At 53.6% G+C, this 12,988-nt stretch overlaps 1 protein-coding gene across 1 annotated transcript in view; it reads left to right on the top strand.

The window, feature by feature from the left end:
* The first annotated feature begins 279 nt into the window (after positions 1-279).
* The window catches only part of OC90 (otoconin 90), a 30,301-nt gene continuing 17,592 nt past the window's right edge, over positions 280-12,988 (top strand). Inside the window, exons 1-6 of the mRNA XM_053896169.1 lie at positions 280-322; positions 4,405-4,446; positions 6,805-6,870; positions 8,171-8,227; positions 10,102-10,276; positions 12,790-12,902. Coding sequence (XP_053752144.1) covers positions 280-322; positions 4,405-4,446; positions 6,805-6,870; positions 8,171-8,227; positions 10,102-10,276; positions 12,790-12,902 — 496 coding nt within the window. The remainder of the gene's footprint in view (positions 323-4,404; positions 4,447-6,804; positions 6,871-8,170; positions 8,228-10,101; positions 10,277-12,789; positions 12,903-12,988) is intronic.

Genomic DNA, 12,988 nt, shown 5'->3' with positions numbered 1-12,988 from the left:
CTCAAGGAGCCCGGGTTCAGATTCCATTTTACAGATGGATGAACTGAATCTCAGGGAGAGAAGGTGATCTGCTGAATGTCATTAGTTGATGCTGGTTAGTGGCGAAGCTGGGACAGAAACCCTCCTAGGGCTTTCTCCTGCTACCTCAATGCGCTATGGGACAAAGAGCTCGTGGGCGTTCTTCCTGGGATTTCCGAAAGCGTACTCATCATCTTCCACCGACTTCTCTCCCAGGAGGCTGTTCCCTGGATGCCTCAGCCCCTCCTTTGCCCTCGCGCTATGATCGTGCTTCTCCTGAGTATGCTGATGGCCCCTCACGGCGGTGAGTAACGGTATTTTCCACCGAATTTCTGGCTTGTTATGTAATTAACATGAACACTGGGGAGTGTTGTCAAATGTCATCTTATTTGCTTGTTACTACTTTTATCCTCTTGCCTGGGAGGGATGGAAGTCAAACAGTAATGACGGGCCACAGATTTAATTCAGCTGATATTTGAGGACTTTGCCCGGGGCACGAGGTGCGGGATGGGCGATGAGGAGGAGATCCAGGGAGAGCAGAAGGCAGGGTGGCCACTCAACCATTCCTCCCCCACCCCGGATGGTACATCTCATCTTGCCTTTGCTCACCGGCCGCTGGCCCGTGTTTCGCTCGTTTCTTCGGAGTGTGTCAGTCCTCTCCACATGCGACAGGAAACACCCCTGTGTAGGTGTGTCTGCTGCAAAGGCACCTCCACCCCGCACCGGGGTCCCGTACCACCAGAGCCTGAAGACATCTGAGCAAGCTCCCTGGCAGCCCGGGCACTCATTTCCAGTTCACGTGCAGTCGTGATGATTCCGAGACTTCTGGCTCCCTCCTTTCTTGTTTGCACATTGGTGCAGCTCTCGAAGCCCCCCACCTCCTTCTTTCCTTCCTACGACTGCTCTGGCTCCCGAGTGACTGACGTCACCCGTTTACCCAGCCATTTCTTCCTTCCCTCCTCATGTTCGGGTAAACTGGGGACCAACACGCTGAGCCTCCCTCTGCAAGGTTCCTTTCCAAACACAGTAGTGAGGGTGTCAACATTATTGAGAATTGGTCTCGACCGTGACCCGAGTTAGAGGACGCGCAGAGATCTGCGTGTTCCCCGGAAATCGGTGAGCACCTGTTACAGGGTAGGCACTTCACGGAGGACCCCGAAGCTCTCCTGCAGCTCTGGGTGCTCCTGAGGTCTGCCCCAGACCTTCCCTGCACGACAAAAGAGCACTCCCACTTCCAGAAGTTGACGGGCTGCTATTGATTATTTAGCTCCTTCGCGGATGATTTTTTTTTCCTCATTAAAGCCATCTTGTCGTGATTTGGGTCCCCAGGGCCAGCGGCTCCACCTTTACCCAGACCCTGACTGTCTTCTTCAAATTCCAACTATGGCCTTGGTGTCCGTCATTTTTTATGATAAAACTATGAAATATTCTATAGCTTTTCAATCTCTTCCCTATCCTTTAAAATGAGATCACTTCAGGGCACCTGGGTGGCTCCGTCAGTTAAGCGGCCGACTTCGGCTCAGGTCATGATCTCTTGGTCTGTGAGTTCGAGCCCCGCGTCGGGCTCTGTGCTGACAGCTCGGAGCCTGCAGCCTGCTTCAGATTCTGTGTCTCCCTCTCTCTCTCTCTGCCTCTCTCCTGTCCATACTCTGTCTCTCTCTCCCTCTCTCAAAAATAAATAAACATTAAAAAAAAAAAAATAAAGCCATAGTTGGGGCACCTGGGAGGCTCAGTCGGTTAGGTCACAATCTCCCGGTTCATGAGTTTGAGCCCCACATCAGACTCTTTGCTGTCAGCATGGAGACCACTTTGGCGCTTCTGTCTCCCTCTCTCTGCCACTTCTCCGTGCACACCTTTGCACACACACACTCTCTCTGACTCTCTCTCAAAAATAAATAAACGTTAAAAATTTTTTTAAAAAATCAGAGCCATAGAAAGTTGCACACACACTCTCCCTCTCTCAAAAATAAATAAACGTTAAAAATATTTTTAAAAAAATTAGAGCCATAGAAAGTTGAAGTGCAAACATATACGTGCACGTGTGGATTTAAATGTCCCATACCTGCAGCCCCGACTTTGCAGGGGTGAGTGTGTGACCACCACGGATTCTACGCTACCCAGCCAACAAATTCACCAGGTTTTGGTCCAGGCGTTGCGGGGCGGGGGGGGGGGGGGGGGGGGGGGGGGGGAAGGTCTGTTTTTTGTTGTTTTGTTTTGTTTTTTAATTTTTTTAAGTTTGTTTATTTTGAGAGAGGGAGAGAGGGAGAGAGCACGAGCAGGGGAGGGGCAAAGAGGGAGGGAGGGAGAGAATCCCAAGCGGGCTCTGCCCTGACAGCATAGAGCCTGACTTGGGGCTCGAACTCACGAACCATGGGATCACGACCTGAGCCAAAACCAAGAGTCGGGCGCTTAATCGACTGAGCCACCCAGGCGCCCCCGTCTGTGCTTGAGGCCTCCGCCTGCACGCCTAGTCTCAAAGAGGCAGGAGTGGTGCCTTGGTCTGGGTCGTCTGGGAAACGGATGCCCGGACTGCAGACGTCCTTGGAGGAAACACCTGGGGGATGGCAGGACTGCAACCAGGACAGGAGAGGTGGGTGCGTCCTTGACCACAGCTGGGTCTGAGGAAAGTCTGGCAAGGCCGCTAGGGAGGAGTCCATAAGCAACGTCCCGTGTGCCCCAGGAAGCTGGGCCACTGGGGTACACCTGCTGGGTCATGGCCGGGAACAGCCATGGGGGACGTGAACTCTGTGCAGACACCCCTCGGGCTTTCGAGCACCGCAGGCACAGAGCCGGAACTCTGCCGGGCGCCTTCTCGAAGCCGCACCCCCAGGGCCGTCTGACTCAGACGTCGAGGCAAGGCTTTGGGGCGTGCGGACGGGGTGGAGTGTCTCTGTGCACTTCCACGGCTCTCTCCGGGGTGTTTCTTCACCCCTGTGGCAGGGGTGGGAGCGGCCCCCTCAGCACACCCGGGGCCAGGTTGCCCTCTCTCTTCTCTTCGCTGAGAGCTGGCTCGTGACTCCAAAGTGTTGGCCGGTGGGATGGTGGTCAGGCCTGTTAGGAGAGGGAGATACCCTTGAACCTTCCCTACCAGGGAGCTCGACACAGGCCCCCATCACACAGCAGAAGTGGTGCCCATTCCCCACCGTCCTCTGTGCGTCCACCTGCCAGAACCTGCGGGAGAGGCGGCTGGACACGGGTGGGGTTTGTGCATTCCCGGCTGATCTTCTGGGCAGAACACTTCATAGTAGGAGACACCGCTCATAACCGCCGACAGACCTCACCCTTCCACTCTCTAGAGATGGCTAATTTTGCTTAAAGGTTACAAGGCGATTCCACTGGGCCGTCACTCACTGGCTGATAAGTTGGCCATTTGATGGCATAGTTCAACCACGGGCTGCTCATTCGTTCACTGCAGAGATATCTGCTGAACCGTGCTTACATTTGTCAGCGTTCTTACCCTCAGGAAGCCCCTGGTTTAGTGGACGCAACGGTCACCGACACAGGTCATTGCAACCCGGGGTCACAAGGGCAGCGAGAGAAGGGCGTCCCGGCGTTACGGGAGCCAGGGAAGGTGTCCCTAACCCAGCCCGGTTTGGGGGTCGGGTAGGCCCTCTGGAACTCTGGGCAGGACGTGAAAATGTAAGGGCCAGTGACACAAAGGGGAGCAGGCGTCTGAGGCTCGGGGCACCGCACAAGCAAAGCCAGGACAGCAAGAATTCGTTTGGGGTCTGGAAAACGATAAGCATCCTGGAAGCATCAGCTTCAAAGTCGGAGACGTTTTGGCAGAGTGAGGAAGGGGCAGATCCAGGGAAGCCGTACGTGTCCGGGCGGAAGCAGCTAGACCTTCCCTCCATGGGTCTCGGCTTCGGTGTCTGTGACACGGCCACAGCGAAGGGGGCCCCACGGCCCCGGGCGCAGCGCCGGACTGGAGGGGATGCCTGCAAAACAGATTCCGGAACAGAACGGATGCCAGCTGCCTTCCCTTCGAACAGCGCGCTCACCAAGCCAGAATCCATTTTATTCTGCCGAGTGTTGTCCCCCTCGTCCCCTCGGACCCCCCACCCCCCGTCTCCCCCACTGCCATCCCTCTGGAGTGGGCGAGTGAACGAATCCAGTCCTCTGGGATCCACAACTGAAGAGCCACGGCGACTTCTGCAGCTGCTAATGAAATGTGTGGGTGTCGACACCCTGAGAGGACTGGGAGTGGGGGCGGGGGGCACGCATGCTTGGGAGCACTTCTCCGCGAGCGGAGCACCTCTACCCGCCAGAACACCATGAGCCAGCGAGCGAGGACCCAGCGGCACTTTACTGTTGCCGCAGAAGTGGGCCGCAGATGTTCTTAGCCGTCGGCTGGCACACCGGTGAAATCGTGTCCGAGGCAATTAGACCAAACGTGGAATGTGCCAGAGCAATCACGTGGGCTCCTCGGTAGGACCCACCTGGAGCTGAAGGAAGTGCTGGGTCTCCCCAGGTCGGAACGTCTGTCCGCGGGTCAAGTCCTCGTACAGCCCATGGCTCTCGGGCTGGAGGGAATGCCCCTCGGTGGGAACAGGAATCCGGAGGGCTGGAGAGGACACGCCTGGCCACAGCCACAGAGCACGTCCCGCTGGGAGTTGGGACGAGCTCATCGTGCTGAAGTTCGTCGTGCGAGGAGCCAGGGAGCCAGGCTGCGTCCCCTCCAACCCATCCCTGGAGGGCCTGGCCGCAGAGGGACCCAGCGCGAGCCCACGGGGTTGGTAGTGGGGGGGGCTGCTCCCCCGCAGACAGGCACCTGCTAACGATGTCCCTGGGATAAGTCCACGGGGGCGATGATGAGGTCGATGATGAAGGTGAGGGCCAAGCAAGGCAAACCACTTGTTAGTGTGGAGGGGAAAGGGGGCAGCGAGGGGAAGGAGTTGCTCATAACAGCACTAATGGTAATAATTAATAATGACGAATGGCTGCCGTGACATTTGAGCGTCCACGGTGCACCGGCCAGTAAGCCACGTTTTCCAGGCTTCACAGCGCCTCTCTGATCCACGGGGTCAGATCTTGCAGATCCAAGTTCATCTGCTATCACGGCCTTTGCTTCCACCCTTCCGGAATCTCGTAGACCCCCTGCTTCATAATGAGGATTCCAGGCCCCTGGGGAGACAGCCAAGGCTGGGAAAAGGCCAAGTCCAGCTGGCTCCCTGCTGAGTAGCTCATGCAATTCAACATTTGCATCCCTTCACCGTGACTCCCCTGTGGATAAGTGCAGGGTCGGGAGCTGAGTCTCGGGGTGCACAGACCCCTGGCAGTCATTGGTCATTTTGGTTGCCGACAGAGAGGGAAAGCCCTGTCCTTGATTAGAGGCTTCCTGGGGTGGGGTCCTTTCCTTGCCTGTGCTTATTTCCCCCTATTTTTCATCTCAAGGCACTCCAAACGTGCAACCTAAATCAAAATGGTATGCTTTGTATGCAACAAGAGCTTCGAGATGAGTCCCCAAACCTCTCTATCCCGAGCCAGAAGACCATTCTTTTTTTTCCCCCTTTTTTTCTTTTCTTTATTTTTCATTTCAGGAGCAGACTTTAGTGATTCATCACTTACGTATAGCACCCAGTGCCCACCCAACAAGTGCCCTCCTTAATGCCATCACCCATCTAGCCCATCCCCCCCCCAACAACACCCCACCAGCAACCCTCAGTTTATTCTCTTCATTTAAGAGTCTCTTTTGGTTTGCCTCCTCTCTTTTTATCTTATTTTTCCTTCCCTTCCCCAATGTTCACCTGTTTTGTTTCTTAAATTCCACATATAAGCGAAATCCTATGATATTTAACTTTCTCTGATTGACTTATTTTGCTTAGCATAATACACGCTGGTTCCATCCACATTGTTGCAAATGGCAAGATTTTGTTCTGTTTCATCACCGAGTAGTATTCCATTATATATATATATTACTATATCTTCTTTTTTTTTAAATGTTAATTTACTTTTGAGAAAGAGAGACAGAGTGCAGATGGAGGAGGGGCAGAGAGAGAAGGAGACACGGAATCTGAAGCAGGTTCCAGGCTCTGGACTCTCAGCACAGAGCCCGACACGGGGCGCTCACCCACGGACCGCGAGATCATGACCCGAGCCGAAGTCGGACGCTACATCTTCTTTATCTGTCCATCAGTTGATAGACATTTGGGCTCTTTCCATACTTTGGCTATCGTTGATAGCACTGCTGTAAACATTGGGGTGCATGTGCCCCTTTGAATCAGCATTTTTGTATCTTCTGGGTAAATACCTACTACTGCAATGGCTGGGTCATAGGGTGGTTCTATTTTTAATTTTTGAGGAACCTCCGTAGGGTTTTCCAGAGTGGCTGCACCAGCTTGCATTGCCACCAACGATGCAAAAGGGATCCTCTTTCTCCGCATCCTCGCCAACATCTGTTGTTGCCCGAGTTGTTCGTTTTAGCCACCCTGACAGGTGTGAGGAGTATCTCCTCGTGGTTTTGATTTGTATTTCCCTGATGATGAGCGATGTTGAGCATCTTTCCATGGGTCTGCTAGCCATCTGGATGTCTTCTTTGGAAAAGTGTCTACTCACGTCTTTTGCCCATCAGAAGGCCATTCTTAAGGCCAACCAATGTGAGACAGTAGGGCCACCTTATTTTCAGCAACAGCTACCCCAGAGACCCGGCATAGAGTAGGTCCTAGAAAAATATACGTCGAACTGAATTTACCTGCGTCCCCTCATCCCCTTGCCTGCTGGCCGCCCCTCCCAGCAAGTGGGTTATGACACTGCCCCTGCTAACACTGCTGTCCTCCTCGATTATAGGGGGCCATCCTCTGGACACCCCACACCTTCCACGGGAGCTGCCTCCAGGACTCGCAAAAACTATCAGTAAGGATTTTTTGAACTTTTCTTGGGAGACCTAGCTGGGAAGGAAGTTGTCTGGGATACTGGCAGAGAAAATGACCCTTTCTAAATACACCACTTACTGCTGTGGCTCTTGTAGGCACAGTGATTCAAATGGGGCTCAAAACCTCTCCCTCAACTGTCTCCCCTCATGTCTGACCCACCATGGCTCTCTCTTTGGAGACAGAGCGCTAAAGCTCCCATCAAAAGATAAAGGTCAGCTGAAAGGGGGACAGGAGATGGAAGTAAATGGGTTGATCATGGGGGTAATATGGTCACGGTATTTTAGCTCCAGGTTGAGCTCTGAGACTCCTAGAAGGCAAGGTAAAGAGAGAAAGAAAGACAATGCATTCCAGGGCTCAACCTATAAGAAAGGAGGATCCATAACTGGTTTTTTGGGAGGGGGAAGTCTTCCTGGTGAGACAGGGTAAAGATTTCTCAGGTGGGCTCTTAAACCGGGTACCGCTGAAGGACACAATGCATAGCGAACCAGCCGGCCACACTCGCCCCCACCTCAGGGTTCACTTCCAGCCTTTCAGAGAGGCGAGCTGAGTCAACCAAATTATTTGTGCATGAGCCCATGCGAGCAAAGCGATCGGTGCCACCCAGACCCAAATGACAATCTGGCCCCTGTCCAAATGCCATAACCCCGCGGCCAAGGGCGATGCCCAGTCCGGGGAGAACTTGTCACAGATGCATAGACTCACAGCGCATGCTTGGCACTCGATGGGAACAAGGCCGGGAAACCCCGTGTGGCAGCAGGCCGTGACAGCCCTTTCTCTCCAGCGAGAGCATCCCGGGCGATCTGCGCATCAGGATCCCAGGAGCCCCCCCAGGTAGCAGCTCAGATGCAAGGGAATGGGGCTCACGGAGAGCGCCCACAGGACCTGCCCCGGCCTAGAAGCTTTATTCTCTAGTAGAATTAGTATCTCCAGTAACGATTTCATAGGTACTGTTTCCAGGATGCCCAGAAGAGACATGCTCGGTGGCAAGGGTCATCACACCGAGGGAGTCCCCACACGATGACTCCCCAGTAGGTATTTATAGTTCACCCGGGGTCCCCGCCCGTCCAGATACACCTCGTCCTCCAGGGGCCGTGTTGCTTTACTAACACACTTCCATTGCATCTCCATGGTAACCCGCATTACTAGAAAGGTAGTCCGAGGTCAAATCCATCCTTAGAGAAAGAGAAAGGGTTTTACTTACTCTTCACAGGGGCGGGGCGGGGCGAGGAGGCAGGGCAGGGGAAGGGCCCCCCGACTTGTTTCCTCTGCTTTCCACTTAGATCTCACAGCCTTCCAAGGGGCGTTTAGAAACGCGGAAAGTGTGGCCGACATCTTTGGTAAGTGAAATGCCAAACTGCTTCTGTCTGCCGGGTGTCAGGGCGTGTCACTGGGTTGCGAGGTGCCTGCATCGTCCTGACTTTGTTAGTCCTGATCAGTCCGCAACCCGGGCGGCGGGGTTGGGGGGGAGGGGGCGGGGAGAGAATGGCGCCCCTGTTGCCCAGGCTAGGAATCGAGCCTAAGAGAGGTATGTGACGTGCCCAGGTCACAAGGGGGACGCTCCCCTCTGAGTCCAGAGATTAGTGGTTGGCTCTTCTCTCCCCAGCTAATAAATACACGTAAAGCCTAAGAATTTCAAAGAGGGTCAAGGGCTCCATTTATCAATTACGTATCTACCCCGTGACTATCGATTGCTGGGACCGTGATGGTTCCCACCATTGCTTGCTGAAAGTACCCCCCAAATAAGGCTATCCTGTGATTGACAGGGAGCAAGGAGCTCTGCACTGCTGTGGGATTAGACAACACGGGCAGAGGACTGCACTGGAGGTGTGCATGTGACCCGGTGCAGGTGCCTGCTGTTTTTGAGTGAAAATGCATATTTATATAAACACACACACACGCACACACGCACACACACACACGTGAACTTTAGAGTAGCTTTTTCCCTCCGTACAGAATCATTTCTTCGTTTTCCGACGAGGCCATGTGAAAACAAACCATGGGAATGGAAGTTTGAATGGGGTAGGAAAAACGCGAAGAGCCTGGGAGGGAACAGTCCTCACAGACCCCTCGTGGACCTCCCCAAGCTCCCACGGGTGACCCTGTGCATTAGAATCATGGCTGTGGGGTCACACCCCCTTTGGTGCTTAACCGTCTTGCAGCCAGAAAGGCAGAGAATGGGGAGGGGGGGTGTGCCGCTCGAGGTCAAAAACCTGGAAATTGCTCTCTTGCCAGTTTTGCTCGCAGGAACGTTCGTGTTTAGGGCAAATCGTTGGTTGCTGGTTGGTACCTCGGGCATATCTCTGACCTTCAGTTTCTTTACCTATGAAACAGAAGTGACAGAGTGGCACTGCCTTGTCGGATTAACGGGAAGGTTATGGGATCGTGGGCCAAGCGAATGCTTTCTAAGGCATGACTCGCTCTCTCTCTTAACTATTGTCCTATTTAAAGCACATAGCAGTTTCTGGCACATAATAGGGGCCCCCAAATTATTAGTGTCTGTATCCGTTCTCTAGGGCCACGACTGTATCATTTGGGGTCCACTCGTCAGACTCATAGTGACTTAAATAACAAAGGCATTTAATCATCTCACAGAAGCCGTCTGAAAGCCCCAGATGTCGGAGGTATCAGCAGGTGTCAGAGGCCCATTCTTCCTCCACCGCTCCAACTAAGCACGCTGGCTTTTCGATATTAGGCTTGGGGCCGCATGGTGACAAGGTGGTTGCCACAGCCCCAGCCAACATATCCTTACCCATATTCAAGGAAGGAGAAAGGTGTAGATCCAAAGGATGTCTTCCATGCCTTTGTCCCTTATTATGAAAGAAACAATTCCCAAAAGTCTCTAACCGACTTCCCCTTGTTTCAGCCAGATCTGGGTCACATGCTCAGCCCTAGGCCGCTCACTGTAATGGAAGCCGGGATTATTAGCATGACGAACCCAGAATGAGCATGACACATCCCCCAGGGATTGGCGGAAGGGGCTCACCTTCGCTGAGCGCCTTTCAGCTTTGTGGGTAAGGAGGAAAGTACGTGACTATTGGAGGTGACCGGCAGGGACCACGGCTCACAAACCTGCCTCCCTCCCATTGTCCAGAACGACCCTGAGTACACAGTAGGTGCTTAGTAGGTTGCCGCGGTGCAGGAAGTCCTGGGCACAGGGGCTCCTTCCCAGACCCCGGTCCCCAGCGCCCGGCCTGCTGTCCCCTCCCCGCAGACTGCCTGGGCTCCCACTTCACCTGGCTGCAGGCCGTCCTCACCAACTTCCCCGCGCTCCTCCAGTTCGTGAATGGCATGAAGTGTGTGGCCGGTCTCTGCCCCCGGGATTTCGAGGACTACGGCTGTGCCTGCAGGTTTGAGATGGAGGGACCGCCCGTGGACGCGTCTGACAGGTGAGCTCTGGGAGGCCTGGCTGATACTTGGGAAAGCTGTCAGGAGCTTAGTTCTCCCCTGCGAAGCGACTGGTTTCCTCATCTTTCCATGGCTATGTATCACGTCCTGGGAAGTTGTCAGGATCCTGGCTCTGTCTCACATGCAAAGCGTCAGAGTAGTGACTCTCCGAGTGGGGTCCCCCTGTATCAGAACCACCGGGATGCAGATTCCAGGGGCCCATCCCAGACCCACCGACTCAAGACTACCTTTACCTACAACCTGAAGTCTGAATTTTAAACAAGCTCCCCAGGAAAATTATTCTTTGTTCAGAACAGTCCTGGCCAGCAGGGGTCAAGTAACTACGAAGGTTTCCGTTTAATTTTCGCACAAACGTGCGCCAATCCCATAGGGACACTCTGCTTAATGTAACAGAATCCTAGCGGCGCCTGGGTGGCTCAGTCCGTTCAGCATCTGACTCTCGCTTTCGGCTCAGGGCTTCTTGATCTCACAGTGGGTGAGATCGAGCCCTCCGTCAGGCTTCCCACTTACAGCAGGGAGCCTGCCTGGGATTCTCTCAGTGTCTCTGCCCTTCTCCCGCTCTCGCTCTCTCTCTTAAAATATATAAATAAACATTTGACATATACACACAGACAGAATCCTATCCCTGCTTCAAAGACGTAGGTGGCTAGTGGGGGTTATAGAGGAGACACAAGGGGCCCCATGACAGTGCGTGCCCTCCCTGCACACAAGGGAGGGGAAATTACAACAAATCCTCTATTTTTACACATCAGGTTAGGAAGAAAAGTTAAAATGTTAGATGCATCAGGTGTTGGCAGGGATTTGGCAAAAGGTTTACTGGCAGCGGGAGGGCACCTCTACCCCGGGATCCATGTCCCCACCCACTCGTGTGCACCTGTGCCCAAAGCCAGCGTGACAGAGTGTGTGCTCTCATAGAAGTGGGAAGGACTCCCCTTAGTAGCAGATGGGACAGCCCGTTGTCTGCCCCGGAGTCTCTCCATTAGGACACCCTCTTTGAATGCAACCTCCATGCTCCCCAAACCTGCCCTTCCCTGCCCTGCACCCGCCACGTGGGACAGCGCGTGCGCACGGTCTGTCTCACGCTCCACTCAACAAACTCTAAGCGGGAGGGTGGGGGGGGGGTGGGAGCTGCACCATGTCATGTCTGTGCGCCCCCACTGCGGACCACAGCACTGGGCACATAGTAGGAGCTCAGCAAATTAACTCCAATTGCTTTTCGGAGATTAAAAGTAAGTAATTACATAAAAAGTGAAATATCCTTGTTGGAGCAGGAAAAACAGCTTCGGAATCAAGCAAGAGATCTCTCTCATTTCCACGTCTCCAACAGAGGATGTCAGTGGCCTCTGCACCAGAAGGGCACTTTCCCAACTTTGGGACCAGGAGCAAACTGACTCCCAGAACCAGCTCACTGACATTCCGACAGAAAGAGGCTGATCCGTGCGGCATGGTGCTCGGGCCACTTCTGGGAACTTATTTTCCTTTCAGGTTCTCCCTTACCACTTCTACTTATTAGAATTATTAGAATGCTTAGAACACCTAGCCAGAAGTCAAAGAAATGAAGCAGCATTCCACCACAGTCTCAATGATGGAAGAAGTGATGGCCCCCGAACCGGTGGAATGACGGGCCACACCCAATTTCAGTTACTTTACACAGTTCAGTTGACGGGGGTGGGGATCTCCAAACTCCTGGAGGACTGGATGTTTCTACTTTGAACCTTCATAGCAGATTCCAAGAATAATTGCTATCATTTATTGAGTGCCTACCTCACGGTAAGATCTATATAGATGTTTTCTTTTTTTTTCAACTTTTAATATTTTTTCAGGTTATTTACTTATTTTGAGAGAGAGAGGCAGACAGAGAGAGAGACAGGGTGCAGGAGGTGCAGACAGAAGAGAGAGAGAGAGAGAGAGAGAGAGAGAGAGAGAATCCCAAGCAGGACCTGCCCTGTCAGTGCAGAGCACAATGTAGGGCTTGAACTCACGAACCATGAGCTCACGAGCTGAGCCAAAAACAAATGTCGGTTGCTTAACCAGCTGAGCCACCAAGGCGCCCCTGATGGATGTTTCCCTGAATCCCCCAAAGTTTTGAGTTAGGCAGTTGGAGAAATTTCGTAGCTGGCCCAAAGCTATGAGCTGCCTGTGTACTTTTTTTCTTCTTTACATTGGTCTCCACTGACCTCCTGTGTGCATTGCAAGAGCCTCCTGGCCCCCGTTTTAGTGTCAGCCTCACTCTGAGATTGACTTCGACCTTGGCAAGTTACTGAGCCTTGTACGGCTCAGTCCCCGTGTATATAAATGCTCATAATGATAATAGCACCTGCTGCACGGGTAACATAACCCAGATGTATGTGCACGCATGCGTATGCACGTGTGTGTGCAAAGAGCTCTATCGGAAACATCACCGCCAGGAATCCTCCAGAGACACCACAATGGCAGACTCCCCTCTCTTAACCTTCCCCCACGCTCTCACCTTGACCTCCCCCGCCTGCCGCAGCTGCTGCTTCCAGCATCGCAGGTGCTACGAGGAAGCCGCCGAGATGGACTGTCTCCAGGACCCTGCCAAGCTCAGCACAGATGTCAACTGCGTCAGCAAGACGATCACGTGTGGTGAGCATCCCCCGGTGTCTCGGGGAGCCGGGCTGAGAAACGACAGCTCGGGAGTCCCAGGCCCAGGGCTCCCAGGGTCCCCCCTG

The sequence above is a fragment of the Panthera pardus genome, unplaced genomic scaffold (genome assembly GCF_024362965.1).
Source record: "Panthera pardus isolate Hobbes unplaced genomic scaffold, ASM2436296v1 HiC_scaffold_7, whole genome shotgun sequence".
NCBI lineage: Eukaryota > Metazoa > Chordata > Mammalia > Carnivora > Felidae > Panthera > Panthera pardus.
This window is presented reverse-complemented; position numbering and strand designations above follow the sequence as displayed.